Source organism: Pongo abelii, chromosome 3 (assembly GCF_028885655.2).
Source record: "Pongo abelii isolate AG06213 chromosome 3, NHGRI_mPonAbe1-v2.0_pri, whole genome shotgun sequence".
NCBI classification, from domain to species: domain Eukaryota; kingdom Metazoa; phylum Chordata; class Mammalia; order Primates; family Hominidae; genus Pongo; species Pongo abelii.
Genome location: NC_071988.2, coordinates 6778887 through 6796969, shown reverse-complemented (window position 1 = coordinate 6796969; position 18083 = coordinate 6778887). Strand labels below are relative to the sequence as shown.

Sequence of the window (18083 nt, the reverse complement as noted above, 5' to 3'; positions counted from 1 at the left end):
AGCAAAGATGGATGGATAGATAGATGTATGCATAGATAAGTGGATGGAAGGATGAAAGAATGGGTGAGTGGATGGATGGATGGGTGGACGGATGGGTGGGTGGATGGAATGGATGGATGGGTGAAAGGAAGAAAGAGAGAAGTTAAAGAGGTAGAGGGAGATGGAGGCAGGCAAAATGAACATGAAAATTATAATCAAAGCCTTTTCTAGAATTTTGATCACTAGCTTTTCTATTCTTTGAAGACCAGTGCATGGCACCATCACACACCCACTTCGGTGAGCAGAACACGTTCTGCTTCTAAGATCCAACTAAAGCTCCCTGCAGGTATTCTCTGCCTGTTGCCTAAGTTCCTTTCGCAGAGAGCTGTGGAATTATCTGGATGCAATTCCCCACCTGCTTAGGACATGCTCAATCCCCTTTGATAGATGCAAGCCCCATATGCACGTCCAAAACTCACACAGGCAGTCTTAGCAAGGTGCTCGTCTGGTTATAAGGTTCAAGTTTGTGGGCCCAAACTCACAGTCTGCAACTGCTAAGCTAAAAAACAACCAACCAACCAAATAAACAAACAAAAAGCCTTCTCTGGAACAGATCATGCCCAGTCTCTAAAGGCCAAAAGACATCCTTAAAACTGATGCTTCTTAACCACAGCAAGCCAGAGAGAAGATGTGAGAAAAGGGTAGCCATGGAAACTGTCCCCAGGTACCAGTGATCTCATTTAAGCCAAGGCTGCTTAGTGGCAGAATGAAGCAGGAATGTACACACCAGGGTGAGCTTGGTGAGTCCCAAAGTCAGCACTGCCTGACCCTGACCCTGACCCAGCTCAGCAGCATCACCCTGAGCCCCAATGCCCGTTCCTGACACCCATGTCAGCCGGTGCCACCCCCGCCAGGGGCAGCCGTGCCAGCTGTGCTAGATGTACCAGTGAGAGGTCGTCAATGACGTGCTGCTGCTCCAGCACCTGCAGCCTCAGGAACTCGATCTCCTGCTCATCCCTCGTCAGGCTGAGGTCATTCAGGGAGGTGTGCCGCTTCAGAGATGCCTGCGCTGACAGCTTTTCTTTCTGCAGCCACAAGGACACAGACCACCACACGGTTACCCGCCAACAATGTTTGTTAGGGATAGTGCTGGAGTGGAGCTCAGGGGTGCAGGGACAGAAGGATGGACGGGAAGATGAAAGAGATGATGGCCTGATATGGTTTGGCTGTGTCCCCACCCAAATCTCATCTTGAATTGCAGCTCCTATAATTCCCATGTGTTGTGGGAGGGGCCAGGTGCGAGATCATTGAATCATGGTGGTGGTTTCTCTCGTACTATTCTCGTAGTTGTGAATAAGTCTCTGATGTTTTTATAAGGGATTTCCCCTTTTACTTGGCTCTCAATCTCTCTTGTCTGCTGCCACATAAGACGTGCCTTTAGCTTTCTGCCATGATTGTGAAGCCTCCCCAGCCACGTGAAACTGTGAGTCCATCAAACCTCTTTTTCTTTATAAATTACCCAGTCTCGGGTATGTCTTTATCAGCAGTGTGAAAATGGACTAATACGTGGCCACCTTGTCCTGTGCTGGAAGAGGGGACAGGGCAGACCAAAGCCAAGCCCAAAGTGGGGCTGACCATGTACACTGCTGACAGGAAGGGGTGCGCAGGGCCTGGGGATGGAAGACGACATTTGAAATGAGCCTAGAAAGCTGGGAGGGGAAGGCAGGGGAAGGAGAGGACTCCAAACAACAGCAATTACACACACACACACACACACACACACACACACACACACACACATCTGCACCTGCTACGGTGCAGACAGCAGAGCATATGTGGTGATAGAGCCTCCGTCTTCCCGGCTGTAAAGCGGGGGTTGATACTACTCTGAACAATGAACCTGAAATCATTCTGTAAACTGTCAACTACAAGACACCCGCCCTGACCACAAACACCAGGCATCCTAGCTGGAGGAGAAACCCCTCTGCAGAGCATCGCCAGCGATCATCATAATGGCTTTCACGTGCTGGGTGTCCTCTGGGCCCGTTCCCTGTGAGGTCTTTACACACTGTTATTTCATCCTCTTGATGATCCTCCAATGTTGATATTTTCATTCCCATTTTATGCATGAAGAAACAGAGGCTCGGAGAGAATGGGGGATGTGTTTAAGGACACAGCTGTCTGACTCCCTCCGGGCACAAACACCCACAGCACAGTGAATGTGAGACAGGTGGAGAGAAAGGAGAGCCATCTGTGACTGACACTGCACCTGGTGCTTCGTGGGGAGGTGGGCAGCAGGTGCATCCCAGAACATGTGAATCGGGAGGTTCAGAGCTGAAGAATCCCAGACAGAGACGGGAGTGTCAGGGCTGGCCCCAAGGGGCCCACGGCTCACCATTTCCACATTTTCCCGCGTGAGGTTCTTGATTTTCTCCTCCATCCTCTGGATACTCTGCAACAAATCCTCATTCTTCTTGTTCATCCGCTTGTTCTTCTCCACCAGGGGCTTCAGCTGAACCTCGGTCTCTCGCGAGCGTTTCAGCTGTGGTTGGAAACAGACACAGAGGCTCAGACAACTTGACGACAGACGGCCGAGGTCACAGCACCGAGGTGAGCAGAGACTCAACCCGGTTAGGACCCCTTCTGAGGCCAGTGTCCTAGGTGACACATTTGTTTGCTAGTTGCATGACAATGGGCAAGTTCTCAGCCTCAGTTTCCTCATCTATCAAATGAGAATCATGGCAGCTCCTGTCTCCTAGGCACATGGTGAGAATTGAATGCATAGCGGTAGCCTCCCAGTGTTATTTTCATGGAAAGAATTAGAAACAACTTAAATATCTGTCAATATTATGATAACCACAGGCACAGCCAACACATGTGAAGGGGCCACCTTCCCCATCCCCATTTTATAGACAAAGAACCTGAGCCCAAAGAGAGGAGGCAATGGGCCCAACTTCACAAAGAAAGTGCCAAGAATGCTTTGCACTTTTGCAAAGATTCGTGGTTTGAGTTCACCAAGAATCAAACACAAGGGACGGACTCTAGACCCCTGCGTTTACTCCCCAGGCTGTAAATGTTAAGGTAAAATATTCTGAAGGTATAAGTTGAAATATAAAATGTACCATGTGACCCATGACCCATGCATTCTACTTCTAGAAACCTACCCCCCCGCCAAAAAAAAAGCCATGTAGAAGATACATATGTGTCTTTACTGACTTGAACCTTTATGTGAAGTCAGTAAAGACCCATATGTATCTTCTACATGGCATTTTTTTTGAGACAGAAGGTAGGTAAAATGACATGGGTCATTTTGACAAAGGGTCTCACTTTGTCATCCAGGCTTGAGTGCCGTGGTGTGATTTCAGCTCACTGCAGCCTTGACGTCCTGGGCTCAAGTGATCTCCCACCTCAGCCTCCCAAGTAGCTGGAACTACAGGTGTGCACCACTGTGCCCAGCTAATTTTTTTTGTATTTTTAGAGATGGGGTTTTCCCATGCTGCCCAAACTGGGCTGGAACTCCTGAGCTCAAGGAATCTTCCCACGTTGGCTTCCCAAAGGGCTGAGATTACAGGCATGTGGCATCTCACAGAAATCCAGAAAGCGGCAACAGCCTAAAGATCCACCATTGGGAAGATAGTTGAACAGACCATGGTATATCCACACAATGGACTACCAAGCTGCTGGTAAAAAGACAAAGACAGATCTCTAAGCACTGATGGGGAGTGATGTAATTGATCAACGAAGTGAAAAAGCAAGTTGCAGAACAATACACAGCAGGGAAAAAAATCCCAATTCATAACCATAAAATAAAACAAAGTCTCTTGGTGAGTTTCAAGGCATTTATTTAAACATTAAGAACATGTAAGAACCACTCCAAAGTAGCAGTAGTTACCTCATGATTTTAAGATTAAGGCCAGGTGCGGTGGCTCACGCCTGTAATCCCAGCACTTTGGGAAGCTGAGGCGGGCAGATCACTTGAGGTCAGGAGTTCAAGACCAGCCTGGCCAACATGATGAAACCCCATCTCTACTAAAAATACAAAAATTAGCCGGGCGTGGTGGTGGGCACCTGTAGTCCCAGCTACTTGGGAGGCTGAGGCAGGAGAATCACTTGAACCCGGGAGGCAGAGGTTGCAGTGAGCTGAGATCACGTCACTGCACTCAAACCTGGGCAACAGAGTGAGACTCCACCTCAAAAAAAAAAAAAAGATTGAAGCGTTGGCAAACTTATTAGTTTCTACTTTTAACTACTTCAGTCTGATCTGACATGTTTCCAGAAGCCTGTGTTTTTTCCTAATCCACTGAGTAAACTATTATGCAGCTCATGAGTATTTATGAGCTTATAAATATTTAAATGAAGAGTAGAGACATAATATTAGATGTACAGTCTGATTAAAGCCAAAAAAAAAAAACCTTTAAAAATACTGGAAGGAAGTAAATTTATTTTGATCCTGTTAAAGTTGTGAAGAGGTGATACTTATGGACACTTTCACCACTCATTTTTTTCAAATATTCTGTGGATATACTTCTCTTCATAATAAAAATTAGAATAAACATAAAAATTATGAGGCATCTGTCAAGAAGTTGATGTATCAACTGCCAGTACATAAAAATTAGTTTTGCTGTTATCCAGAAAATGTAAACATATTCATGAAATTGCTATTTTTACTGGAGATTTCTTTTTTAACCAGAAGTCCATGTTCATTATTTTTAAAATTAATGTAGAAGGTTTAGTTTACAAGTATATAAAATTTTATGCAAAAAAGTAAATAGATAAGCACAAATTAAAATTACCCATAATTACACCACCTAAAAGAATAACTTCTAGCCAGACGTGGTGGCTCACACCTGTAATCCCAGCACTTTGGGAGGCTGAGGTGGGTGGAACACCTGAGGTCAGGAGTTCAAGACCAGCCTGGCCAACATAGAGAAACCCTGTCTCTACTAAATGTACAAAATTAGCCGGGCATGGTGGTGCATGCCTGTAATCCCAGCTACTCGGGAGGCTGAGGCAGGAGAATCGCTTGAACCCGGGAGGTGGAGGTTACGGTGAGCCAAGATCGTGCCATTGCACTCCAGCCTGGGCAACAAGAGTGAAACTTTGTCTCAAAAAAAAAAAAAAAAAAGAATACTTTCTAATATTCAAGATGATGACAATGTATTATTGTTCTATAAAATGCATTTTTCATTTAATTTACTATGAACACGTTTCCATTTCAATTAAATAGGGTCTCCATCATCAATCTTAATGATAGTCTAGAATTCATTGTATAAATATTCCGTAATCACTCTGCCCCATGCTTTAGTATTGAACAATTGGGTTTTTTGGTTTTTTAATTGTTGATTTTTTTCAATTTGGGTTGTTAACGTAAACAACACTGCAATGAACTTCCTCTCCACGCTTCTCATGGAGCTTCTCCAGTTGTTTGCTAAAGATAAGTTCCTGCAAAAACAAATGGCAGTAAGAGATTTCTTCAATAAGCATGTGTTAGATTTTTAATCAAAAAGAAGTAAGATGGAAAGTTCAGAGAACCAGAAGGCTTCTGCATTAACTTTCTGTGCGGGGCATGTTTCAGGGACTCAGGGCCCCTTCCTTGCACCCTATGAGGCACCGCCTGTCTCTCGGGGCTACTTACCAGTTCATTCCTCTCATCTGCCAACAGCGTATTTCTGTCTTCCAGCTTCCGTATCACTGAATTCAGTTCAGCAATTTTTAGTTGAAATCGCCTCACATCTCGCTCGTCCATATGTTGATCCTAAAAAAAAAAAAAAAAAAAAAAAAAAGTCAAGACGTAAATGTACTTTGAAGAAGTTGTGTGGAGCCTTCTTAGAAAATTCACATGACATAATGGGTGAGATCCTTATTCAGGGGCCCACATGCCACACCGCAAGGTGGGAAACACCCAAGCCCACTGCATACCTGCAGAAGACTCCATCTAGAAGGCCACTGAGACTTCAAACCCTTCCATGACTCCCTGGGGACCTTGTGGTCAGGCCCCTCCCACCCTGTATCTCTTACAAAGGCCACCACGCACCAGCACCTCACACAGTGTCCAGCACAAAGAATTTATAACATCCCCTCCAATACTCAGTGAATGAATGAATGAATGAATGAATGAATGAGTGAGTGAATACATGCTGCCTCAGTGTCCTCTGTGGCTGACCAGAAGAATGCGCCGTAAATGGGTGGGGGACCAGCCTGAGGCTGGCACAAACTGCTGCCCCTCACCTGGACGCCCATGAGCTCCACCATGTCCCCGATCCCAGGTGGGAGCTCTCTCTTTGGACTACTGTGGTGCCGCTCGGCCTCCTTGACCTGAACCAGCTGTTCATCCAAAGCCTCTTTCTGCAGAAGCAGCTTCTGGGTCTGCCCAGCCTGCACGCCAAGTTCCTTCTCTAAGGCCAGAATCACACGGTCTTTCCCTTTGATCTCATCCATCTGAAAAGGAGAAAGAATAAGCAGTCAGCCCTAGGGGCTCATGACCAAGAAATCTCTCCCCCGTTTAGGGCCTTCAGCACAGGGAAAGGTCAAAACAGTTTCTCGGGCCTGGGTCAACCGAATTCAGTCAACTCCAGACACAGAGCAAGCATAGCCCGCAGCCCAGGGCTTGTTCCCCGTCACTCCCACCAGACAGAGGAGACAGAGCTAGGAGTTGAAGCACGTATATATTCAACCTGACATGCATACTGACATCAATGTATGCTCCTGTCTCTCTCACTTTAATGAAATACAATAAAACACTGCCGACCCCCAGCCACGCCTCTGCAGCTCAGCTTCTTGGCAGAGTTGGCTTCTCTCTCCGTCTCCAGGCCCATGTCTCCCTCTCAGTCACTGACCCTTTCCTGCCTGGCCACAGCTCCTGCCAAGGTCACCAGTGCTCTCCTGGCCACCGCACCCACCGGACAACGTTCTGTCCTCACAACCTGACTCCGTCACCCACTCCCTGACTCACGACCTCCTGCTCCCTCTCCCCAAGGCCACTTCCCAGTTTCTGTCTTCTTTATAGACTGTCTTTCTCTGGATCTCATTGAAGCCTGGAGTTTCCAAGGCTCGGTCCTCTTCTCACTCTGTATCTTCTCCCAGGCAGCCAGGTCCTCCCCAATGGTATCAACCCCACATATGCAGCAGATCTTAAACACATGCCTCAGCCCTGGCTTCTCTCTGAGCTCCACAATCACAGAACCAGCTGGCTGCCTGACACCTCTGCTTGGATCTTGGAGGGACCACAACCTCTCCACATACAAACCTGAACTTAATCTTCAGTTCACCCCCAGCCCTGTCTTGTCCAGCCTTCCTACTGGGGAGTGTCAGAAAGGACACAGGCTCAACACAGTGGGCTGGGTGACAGTGAGGAACCACACCAAAAAAAATATGTAGAGGAAGTGTCAGCCCCAGGTCATCCACTCTAGCTTTTTCTGGATGCTCCAGTGAGGGCACTGTCCTGGTTGAATAGCAGGCCTCCAAGACCCATGGCCTTCCTGGAACTTCAGAATGGGACCTTATTTGGAAACAGGGTAACTGCAGGTGCAATTAGTTAAGATGAGGTCATCCTGGAGCAGGGTGGGCCCTTATGACTGGTGTCCTTATGAGAGGAGAAGAGAGACACAGAGGGGAGGGCCGTGTGAGGATGGAGGCAGAGGCTGGAGGGACACGGCCTCAAGCCAAGGAACTCAAGGTCAGCCAGCAACACCAGCATCAGGAAGAGGCTGGGAAGGATCCTCTTCCACAGCCTTAGGGGGAAGTGTGGGCATGCAGACACCTTGATTTCAATCTCCTGGCCTCCAGAACTGTATGGGAACACATTTCTGTCATGTTAAGCCATGAAGTTTGAGATTATTTGTTGCGGCAGCTGCAAGGAAACAGATGCAAAGGCTCCTCCCGCTCAGCCCGCTCACGTGGCAGGTTACATTTCAGTGGATTACAAGCCAAAGCTCTTACTTCTAAATCATAAACCTCAATTTCAGACACAGACTACCACAGCAGAGAATTCAGGGGGAGGGCCCTCTTCTGATAGCAGAGAGAAGCAAGCTAAAATCCCACCCACCCCCCAACCCTGACCATGTGACCATGGGCAGGTTGGGTCACCTCTCTGACTCAACTTCTGTCTCTGTAAAATGTGGACAATAAGAAGACTTTAGAACTAACTCTGTCTAACTGTTGAGGAGCTTTAGAGCAACCATTGGAAGAATTTGGTACAGTGCCTGGCATATCGCAAGCCTGCCATCAGTGTTCGCTGCCACTCTTAATCTCTTCTAGCACCTAGGTAACACGAGGCTATCTTATTTTAAAAGAAGACCACTAAAAACTAAAAAATATCATAGAGATGAGAGAAGAAAGGAAATGGTACCCCTAGATTCCAGACTGAGAGGTTTTCCAGCCACGTACCACAGTGCTACAGTTCTGATGTGGAATTTCCGTCACTTGAAACCAAAATAATCCTAATTGAAAGAACAACAAACTTGCCAGTGGTATCACTTCTCTCTTATGTGCTAGTTGTGAGCTAGGTACTAATTGGTACCTAAGAGCTCTCTGAGGCACCTTCTTTGGAAGACAAAAGGCTGTTTCCATCTGCCAGGATGATCTCCTGGCCCCTGCAATGGGTGCTCCATGCAGTTTCTCCTAAGCAGCCGCTGAATGTACCCACTGCTCCCCCTGGTGATGATCCACCAGCATCTACCTGCTTGGGCCAAATCCCAAGTAATGCAATTTCCAAATGGGTAGGAGCACTGTCCCTTCCACAGGAGGAATCTTTAAACATGCTGAAAACACCACTGCCAATGCAGATGCCAACCCCAAAGCAAAAATCATTATGCAGAAGGAGTTTATTCATTTAGTTCACTCAAGCACGCTTTCATTAACTCAACACATACTGAGCTGAGCACTATCAATGGGTGCTGAGAAACATTAGTGAGCAAAAGAGATCAGCCTCCCTGCCCTGGGAGCTTCTATTCTGCTAGAGGGGGGAGCAGGCAATAAACATAATAAATAAGCAGACATTGTAGTGATTGAGAGTGATTTGTGCTATGAGGGGGGAAAAAAAAACAATAACAACATCAAAGCAAAGGAAATCGGTAGGGGCAGTTGAGGGTGTTGCAAGCCAACGGTCTGTCCATCACGGGTAAGGGAGGGTTCTCGTCTGCCCCTCAGTATCAGCTTTGCAGTGAAGCCCCCACCACTGCCTTCCACTAGCTCCCCACAAAAGGCAGCAGCATCACGAGCAAGACATCTCCAGGATCCCAAATTCTCCACTTGGAAGAGCACCAATTCCCCCTTGTCCTAGTAAGTGAGACAGAGGGCTTCTGCCCCAGTCATCACAAGAAAGTTTCCCTAAAAATATTCTCAAACAGCAGAGATGGCGTCTAGAAACGGATGGCCGGCCAATGCAGAACAAATTCCGGAGCCCGCATGAGAGTCCTGAGGCCCCAGTGGTTAAGACACTAGCCAAGCTCACGTAGCAAGAGGCAGGCACACTCACAGTTCACTGACTTTACTCCTGGATCACAAGCTGAGCTCTTAGTGATCCTACCTCGCTGCCCTTGGGATGCTGATGAAATCCCAAGCTTCTCACCTGGAACTGCTCACCTGACAGTATGGAACATCCCTCAGCTTCCTTCCTGCATCCATTTCCCCTTCTCCCACACGCCCAGTCTCAGCATGTGCAGTAGGAAAGGGGTGGAACAAACACCACTGCAAGTTCCCAGGGCAGTCCCCGATTGGCTCATGCCACCCAGATGTCCCTGTCCCAACAGTAATTGCTTCAGGGATGGATGCACAACCCAATCAGAACCAACGGCCGGAAGGAGGCAGCACCAGGATCCTCCTGTTTTTCTTTAGGAGCTAAGAAAGGGACTCTGGGCTGTGTGGTGTAAGAACACGGGACCTGGCACAGTGGTGGCATCCCCCCAGCACAGCATGAGAGCACACAGCCTGGGAATGACGCAGCAGGAGGCAGAGCAGAGCCCAAGAACCCGGGATCCTGGATGACATCGTTAGTGCACCTGGAGCTGTACCTACAGCAAATCCCATGACTTCAGTTGGGGGAGCCAACAGACACCCATGGCCTAAGCTGGTTTGATGGAATTTCTGTCACTTGTGACCAAAAGAATCGCAATCAACAGAGTTCAGGAAAGAATGACAAACTTGATGTTGGCTATCACTCCTCTCTTAATGCTATAGCGTGAGCTAGGTACTCATTTGTACTTAAGAGACACTCTCTGAGTCTTTAAAAGATCCTCAAAGTGGACATCATTTATCCCAAGTTACACACAAACTTGAGGCCCAGAAAGGGGAATGTGCTAACACTCTGGTTAGCAGCAGAACCATGACTCAAATGCAGATTGTCCTCTCCAAGCCCTCCCTGTCCCCTCTGCCCCAAAGGAACAGAGTCCGGTTGTTTCTTGGCAGTCAAGTCCACCAGGAAATGTATCTCAGTGAAAACAAGCCCACCGACCCATGACTGATTTGGTGAGCTCCACTTTATTGCAGAGTTTGGGGGAATCAAAGACTGAAGCAGAGGCCACTACCTCAACATCCATTCTCATTCTTGGTACCCGTAGTGGGGTGAATAATGTCCCCCAAAATGTCACATCTACCCCGAAAATCAGAATGTGACCTTATTTGGAAATAGGGCCTTTGCAGATGAAATGAAGATGCACATTAAGATGAGGTCATACCAGGTTAGGGTGGACCCTAAACCCACTGACTGGCATCCTTAAAAGAAGAAGACACCTGTAATCCCAGCACTTTGGGAGGCCAAGGCAGGCGAATCACCTGGGGTCAGGAGTCTGAGACCAACCTGGCCAACATGGTGAAACTCCGTCTCTCCTAAAAATACAAAAATTAGCCAGGTGAGGTGGTGCATGCCTGTAATCCCAGCTACTCGGGAGGCTGAGGCAGGAGAATTGCTTGAACCTGGCAGGCAGAGGTTGCAGTGAGCCGAGGTCACGCCACTGTACTCCAGCCTGGGTGACAGAGTGAGACTCCATTTCAAAAAAGAAGAAGAAGAAGAAGAAAAGCTGCAGACATGCAGGGGAGAAGGCCACGTGCAGGCAGAGACTGAAGTGGTACGACTGCAAATCAAGAAAAGCCAAGGACTGCCGGCCACACCAGAAGCTGCAAGAGGCCAGAAGACACTTTCACCCTAGAGCTTTCCAAGGGAGCATTGCCCAGCCGATACCTTGGACTCCAGAACTGTAGAGAAAATAAATGTCATTGTTGTAAGCCTCCAAGTTTGTGGTAATTTGTTACAGCTGCCCCCAGGAAACTAACAGAGCACCACACCAGGGTTTCTCAGAAGCCACAGGCCACGCAGTACGGGCTCCACGATCACCTTAAACTAGAACATCACTGTCCCATGTTGACCATGATCACCTTAAACTAGAGTGTCACTGCCTCATGTTGACCGTAACCACCTTAAACTAGAGTGTCACTGCCCCACGTTGGCCATGACCGCCTTAGAGTGTCAAAACCCCACGTTGACCATGACTGCCTTAAACTAGAGCATCGCCGTCCCAGGTTGACCATAACCACCTTAAACTAGAGTGTCACTCCCCATGTTGGCCATAACCACCTTTTCTTCTTGACTTTTACTAAGAGGCATCCTAATGTGTAGACAAAAGTCCAAAAGCCTTCTTGCATTTCTAATCCAATCCAGCTGACAAAGGAATGAAACCAGCAGCCCATCTTCTGAATGTGTTGCCATGGGCAACAGGTTTGCTTAAGGAGTGACATTTATCAGACAGGGTGTGGGTGAATAGGAGAAATGAACATTTGATTTTTTCACTCTTTCTCCTAAGTGGACCATTTTGGGTGAAAACCATCCACACAATGAGATACCTGAATGGGGGGAGATTTTTGTTTGGCACTGAAATGGAAATGGAGCCTTTATGACGCTGGATCCCTGGCACATTTTAAATTAAGCTCAAACCATCTCTTGTGCAAATACACAGGGTTTTCTTCCCCCATTTTACTTGTCTTACATATACATTTTTTCTATAACAGAGGAACATATTTTACAGGTATCCTATTACAGAAACTATAAGCTGCTACATGCTTTAGCTCACTTGCTTGTTTAATTCTGACTCTCGGCAGATATGGGAATACCCCCATTTTATAGGTGAGGTGCTAGAGGCTTGGAGACAGTAACCACTGGTCCCAGGGTCACACGGCAAACAAATGGGGAGCCCAGAATCACTCAGGGCAGCCTCTCTCCAAAGGCTTCTCTTTCCACCATGTGATGACGTCTCCCCTGAACACACACCCATGAACACATGTGATAGAGAAAAGGGGCTGGAGACTGTTCCTGAGGACTCAGTATTGGTGTGCTTGCACTGTCTATAAATCAGAAATTTTAAACTGACACAGCTTTTCTGCCATTCTTGGCACAGTATGGGGTTAAGGCATGAACTGGTGGTTTGTCACCAACTGTGGGACCCAGGCTATAGCTGGATGAGGACTTTAAAAGGGTGCCTTGTCACCTGCCTCCAGTCCCAAAATCTCTTCCAGCATCTCGTCTCCCACAGAGGGCTCCCAGCCCCAGTTTACACTCTCCCCATGCTGGGACACTCACTACCTCCCCAGGAGGCTCTTAGTTTCTAAGAACCTTTGGAATCTCAGAGTGTTTTCGACATTGAGGGTGGGGAATAAATGAATATATCCTCAAATCATCAGGACTTTTTAAAAGGTAAGAAAAAGAAAAGAGAGAACTCCCTTCTTCCCCAGCAACACCCTCAGTGCCTTTCACTGGGTGTCCCGCCCCTTTCCTCCCAGCCATCCTCACCTGAAGAGCACACTCCAGGTGTGGTGGAATCCCGGCCAGCCTACAACCTGCATGCAGAGGAGCCCTGTACTGTCAGTGAGAGGGGACCAGTGTGGGTACAAGCACTTCTGCTCTCTGAAGTCATTCACTTTCCCTAGATCTCCTTCCTGTGCTACAAAATGAGACACTGGGCAAAGAACCATTTCCTGCCAATGGGCTTGTGTACTGACGCCCCCGAGAGGAAACCGGAGCAGGCTCCCCTCCCCATGGCCACACCCCCTTCCTGCTCCTCTGGGAATGCACGGGGCTTGGCAGAGGTGGGTTTTAAGCCATTGAGAGAACATTGTTGGTTCTGCCCAGCTATGAAAGTCTATAGGAGGAAAAGATAGAATATAAGCAAAATACCCTTCGTCGTTATTCTGTCACTGAAGCTCTCAGTGCACAGCGTAGTGAGGTCTGCAGGGAAGCACGGCCCCTTCTAAGTGGGTCCTTGACCCCAAGTCATTGGAAGGCAGAAAATAGAAAATCTTTTCAGTGTTCATGCAGACCCACTATATCGGTCATCATCACATGCATAGGAGATAGAATCAGAAACGCATTCCTGGAAATCATTCCCCCAGATTCAGGTGTAGGGGCCTCGATTCTACCTGTGATGCTTCATCTACTGTGTGGTAGGCACAAGGTGTTTGCTTGTGATCTCATCTCTATCTTTTGCCAGAAATATTTCACACTTTGAAAACTCCTATTAAAAGTAAGAAAATAAAGTCTCCAATACTTGACAACAGGATTCCATTATATTTTCATTTTGTATTTTACTGGGAATCCAAGTATCAGATATCATCATGGCTATTTTAGAGCTATGGTTGAAACGATCACATCATGCCCCTATTACTTCCAAACCTTTGCCAGTGTTTCTCCCTCTGCATAGGATCACCTAACAAACTCCTATGCATCCTTCAAAACTCAGTTCAGACCTCACTTCCTCTGTGAAATGACTCCTGCATCTACCCACAGAAGTGATCACATCCTCTTCTTTGTTGCTGCCTCTTTGGCTTGCACGGTCCTATTACCAAACCGTTCTGCTCACACTCCTATTAACTGTAAGCTCTTTGCTGCCTGGAATCATGTCTTATTTTTCTCTATAATTCAGTAAATAAATATTCAACTGAGGGGGAACTGTCCTGCCCAGGGCTATATGTGTTCTTGGGCCATTCTAACTGACAGCAAATTTCTTCGCCGTGGATGACTATAAACAGTGTCCAGCTCCCATTAAACTGATTGTTTACTATTAACATGCAGCAATTGGCAGCGAGTCCAGATCATGTGCTGCTTCCAAGGCTGATAGCCAACCCGAGATGTCCCAAAAAGAGAGCTTCAGAAACAATCACTCAAATTCTTATGCAAAACAGTTGCCTCATAAAGGTCAGCAGTCTCTTAAAAGTTCATGGTCCTGAACCAGACACCTCCTGTATTACAATGAATGATGTCCACCTGTACAGGGAGGTGTGGCTGCCGTGCCCTGAAAAGTATCCTGTCTCCAGAGAGGAATGATGCTTACTTGGGAAGAGGTCACTTTCCTCAAAGAAGGAGCCAGGTTTGCAGGTGGTGGGAGGCGGTGTGGGATAAGTCCTGCCCCGGTGCCTCTGCCCACCACCACTCAATGTGTCTGGTCAACCTGTGCGCAGGGCTCCAGAGTTCCACCCGCCCAGGAAGGCTGCATATTCCCTCTTTTCTGCTGCCCTGGCTGGGCTGGGCAGGGCAGTCCCCAGATGTCCTGCCTTTCACCTCCCAAGCTGAGATCACATGGGAGCAGGTATCACCTGTCACCCCAGTAGACGGTCACGAGCTCCCTGCAGATGGCCAGGCAGGGTTTTAGCAAAGGCCCCCCATGACTCCCCCGAGAGGCTGGCCCAGCAGGCATCTATATAGGGAACATGCATCGAACACATGCCACTCTCAGTTCATGAGTTTTAAAAACAACCATTATGGTTTTATAAAAGCATAAAATAAAATCTCAAACAATCTGTGCTAGCCCTGGGTCTAGCTCACAGCAGGTGCTCACCAAATGGAGTGCCCGGAAAATACATAGCCTCTCTTCCGTAATTTTCTGGCAAAAAAAGAAAGAAAACACTCTCCTTTATCTCCCAGCTGCCTGAAGCTAGATGTGAAAGGGTCACTGAGAAGGCCAGAAATGGGCCACTCCTACCCAACTGACAGGAGGAATCTTGCTGAGAAAACAGCCTGGCCCCAGGGAGAGGGCTTGGCAGACAGCCATGCGAGTAAACAAACCTACCAACTTCCGGGGCCCCTGGGGTCTCAGGAGCTGCGGGCACCCAGCCTAGGCTGGCCCATCGGCCCCTCTTCTCCTAGTTGAGATCCTGAGGGCCAAGGCCTTAAGCTGTGCCTTGATTCCTCCTACCTTGTGAAACTAGTTCGCAACAGCGGCACTCTTTTAAAAATAAAGTTTTAACTCTTATTAGGAAAGGAATGCAGATCCGTTATAGAAAATGAAAAATACAGCCAGACGCAGTCGCTCATGCCTATAATCCCAGCACTTTGGGAGGCAGAGGTGGGATGTTTGCTTAAGCTCAGGAGTTCAAGACCAGCCTGGGCAACATGGAGAAACCTTGTCTCTGCAAAAAATACAAAAAATTAGCTGGGCATAGGTGGTCCTGGCTATTCAGGAGGCTGAGGTGGGAGGATTGCTTGAGCCTGGAAGGTAGAGGCTGCAGTGAGCTGTGATTGCACCACTGCACTCCAGCCTGGGCGACAGAGCAAGACCCTGTCAAAAAAGAAAAAAGATAGAAGAAAGATAAAAAGGAAGAGGGAGGGAAGGGAGGGAGGGAGGAAGGAAGGAAAGAAGGAAAGTGGAAGGAAGGGGAGTGGGGGAGGGAGGAAGGGGGGAGGGAGGAAGGGAAAGAAAAGAAAGAGGGAAATGAAAGAAAAGAAAGAAAGAAGGAGCAAAGGAAGGAAGAAGGGAAGGAAAGAAAGAAGAAAGGAAGTGAGGGAGGAAAATAGAAGAAAGAAGGAAAGAAAAGAAAGGAAAGGAGCAAAGGAAAAAGGGAAGGAAAGGAAGAAAGGAAGGAAGGGAAGGAGGGAGGGAGGGAGAGAGGGAAGAAAGGAAGGGGAAAGAGAGAGAGAGAGAAAGAAAGGAAGGGAGGAAGAAAGGAAAGAAAGAAGAAAGGAAGGGAGGAAGAAAGGAAAGAAAGAAGAAAGGAAGGAAGGAAAATTAAAAATACAACAAAGAACAGAGAAGGAAACAGAAAGCCCCCATGATGTCAGGATCCAGAGGCAGCCCCCGCCAACCTGTCACCAGCTTCCCCTCATTCTACTTCTGCAAGACAGAGTTCTGTTTGCAGCCATACATCCTGTTTTTTAACCTTCTGTGTTCACTTTCCCAAGTCCCTGTAGCTTGTCATAAATGCCTGAGTCATTGTCCTGACTCAGAAACTCGAGGCAGCAAATGCGGATGCAAGAGACCACTGGCAGAACACACACGGCGCCATCTGATGTGTACGTAAGATTTTGTGCATGCTTTTGCACATTTCCTTCGGTAGACTCCTGGAAGTGGAATTAGCACACTAAAGGGCAGGAGCGTGCATAAAGCTGTTGTTTTCACAGAGGTGGGGGGCGTCTGCTATGTACCACACTGCACAGGCTCTGGGCTTTCACAGTGAACAAGACAGACTCAGTCCCTGTCCTTTCAGAACTTGGATCCTAGTAGGGGGAAACACACAAGAAATAATCAAAGAGAGAGAGATAAAAATATCAGATGAGAAGTGCTGTGGCAAGGATGGGAAAAGGTGGCATATAACTGAGTGACTCGGGGCTGGTCTAGATGATGCTCAGGCAGGCCTCCCTGCACAAGGGACACTGAGGTAGGAGCTACTCAGTGAGAAAGAAACAGCGGTGCAAAGATCGGGGGTGGAGCACTCCCGGCCAAGGACACAGGAGTGCCTCTGCAAAGGCCCTGGGGCTGAGAACAACCTGCCAAAGGCACCTGCTGTCTTCTCTTTTGACACTTAAATTATACCCTACCTTTAAAAAAAAATTCTGGCTAATTTGATTGGGAATGATAGCATCCTGCTGTTTTAATTTGCATTTCATGACTGGTGAGCTTAAACTAATTTTTATATTTAATAGGCATTGCTTTTCTTCTTTGTGAACTGTGTGTTCCCATGGCTTGACTAGTTATAAATTCCCATCGTTCCTCTTGTAAACTTGACAAACTTTTCATATACTGAGGATATTAACCCTCTGCCACATTGTTTAAAGACTGTTTCCCAGGCTATATCTTCACTCTCCATTTTTCGAAAGGCCTTCATGCCATCTGTGCATCAAATACTCTGTTGAGGAAACTGGGGGTAGAATAATATTTGTCATTATCATTATAACAAGTTCATTTTCAGATCCCATTGGACATTGCTTTTAATCCTGTATCATTCAGAATTGAGTTTTTAAAGAGGATCAATGGCCTGAGGCTGAGTATAAAATTCCCACTTAACTTTTACCCTGTAAAACGGGAGTACGGGTTGAGTATCCCTTATCTGAAATGTTTGGGACCAGAAGTGTTACAGATTTGAGGATTTTTGGATTTTGGAATATTTGCACATACATAGTGAGATATCTTGGGGATGGGACCCAAGCCTAAACATAAAATCCATTTATGTTTCACATACACTTATACATATAGCTGAAAGGTAATTTTATATAATATTTTTAATAATTTTGTACATGAAACGAAAGTCTGTGTACATTGAAACATCGGAAAGCAAAGGTCTCACTGTCTCAGCCACCCAAGTGGACAGTTTGGGGTTGTTTGGCATCACCATCATTCCTGACAGTGAATGCATTTATTTATTCAAGACAGACTCTCTCTCTGTCACCCAGGCTAGAGTGCACGGGCATGATCATAAGTCACAGCAGCCTCAATCTGCTGGCTTCAAGCAATCCTCCCACCTGGGCCTCCTGAGTAGCTAGGACTACAGGGGTATGCCACCATGTCTGGCTAAGTTTTACATTTTTTGTAGAGGCAAGACCTCACTGCCCAGGATGGTCTCAAACTCTCGGCCTCAAACAATCCTCCACCTCGGCCTCCTGAAGTATTGGGATTACAGTCATGAGCCATCTCACCCAGTTCTGACTCTGAATTTACATGCTACCAATATGCAATCATTTCTTACACTTGTTCACACATACCATTGACACAGTGGAGAAGATAATGTGTTCATGGTAACGTGAGCATGCTTGCATGGGGAGTCTGGGTGTGTATGGAAGCTATATCACAGCTGAAGGGGGCTGGGGGATCTTTTTCCCCCTTGGGTATGCTGAATACACTGCGTTGTAC

The 18083-nt window shown here is 47.2% G+C and overlaps 1 protein-coding gene across 2 annotated transcripts in view; it reads right to left on the bottom strand.

Annotated features, from left to right (window-relative positions):
• Positions 1-18083, bottom strand: part of JAKMIP1 (janus kinase and microtubule interacting protein 1) — a 173207-nt gene that overhangs the window by 52023 nt on the left and 103101 nt on the right. For both annotated transcript variants that reach the window (XM_002814560.5, XM_054553696.2), the window contains 4 exons: positions 6208-6417; positions 5615-5734; positions 2375-2521; positions 924-1064 (listed from right to left, as the gene is read on the bottom strand). In XM_002814560.5, coding sequence (XP_002814606.5) covers positions 924-1064; positions 2375-2521; positions 5615-5734; positions 6208-6417 — 618 coding nt within the window. The remainder of the gene's footprint in view (positions 1-923; positions 1065-2374; positions 2522-5614; positions 5735-6207; positions 6418-18083) is intronic.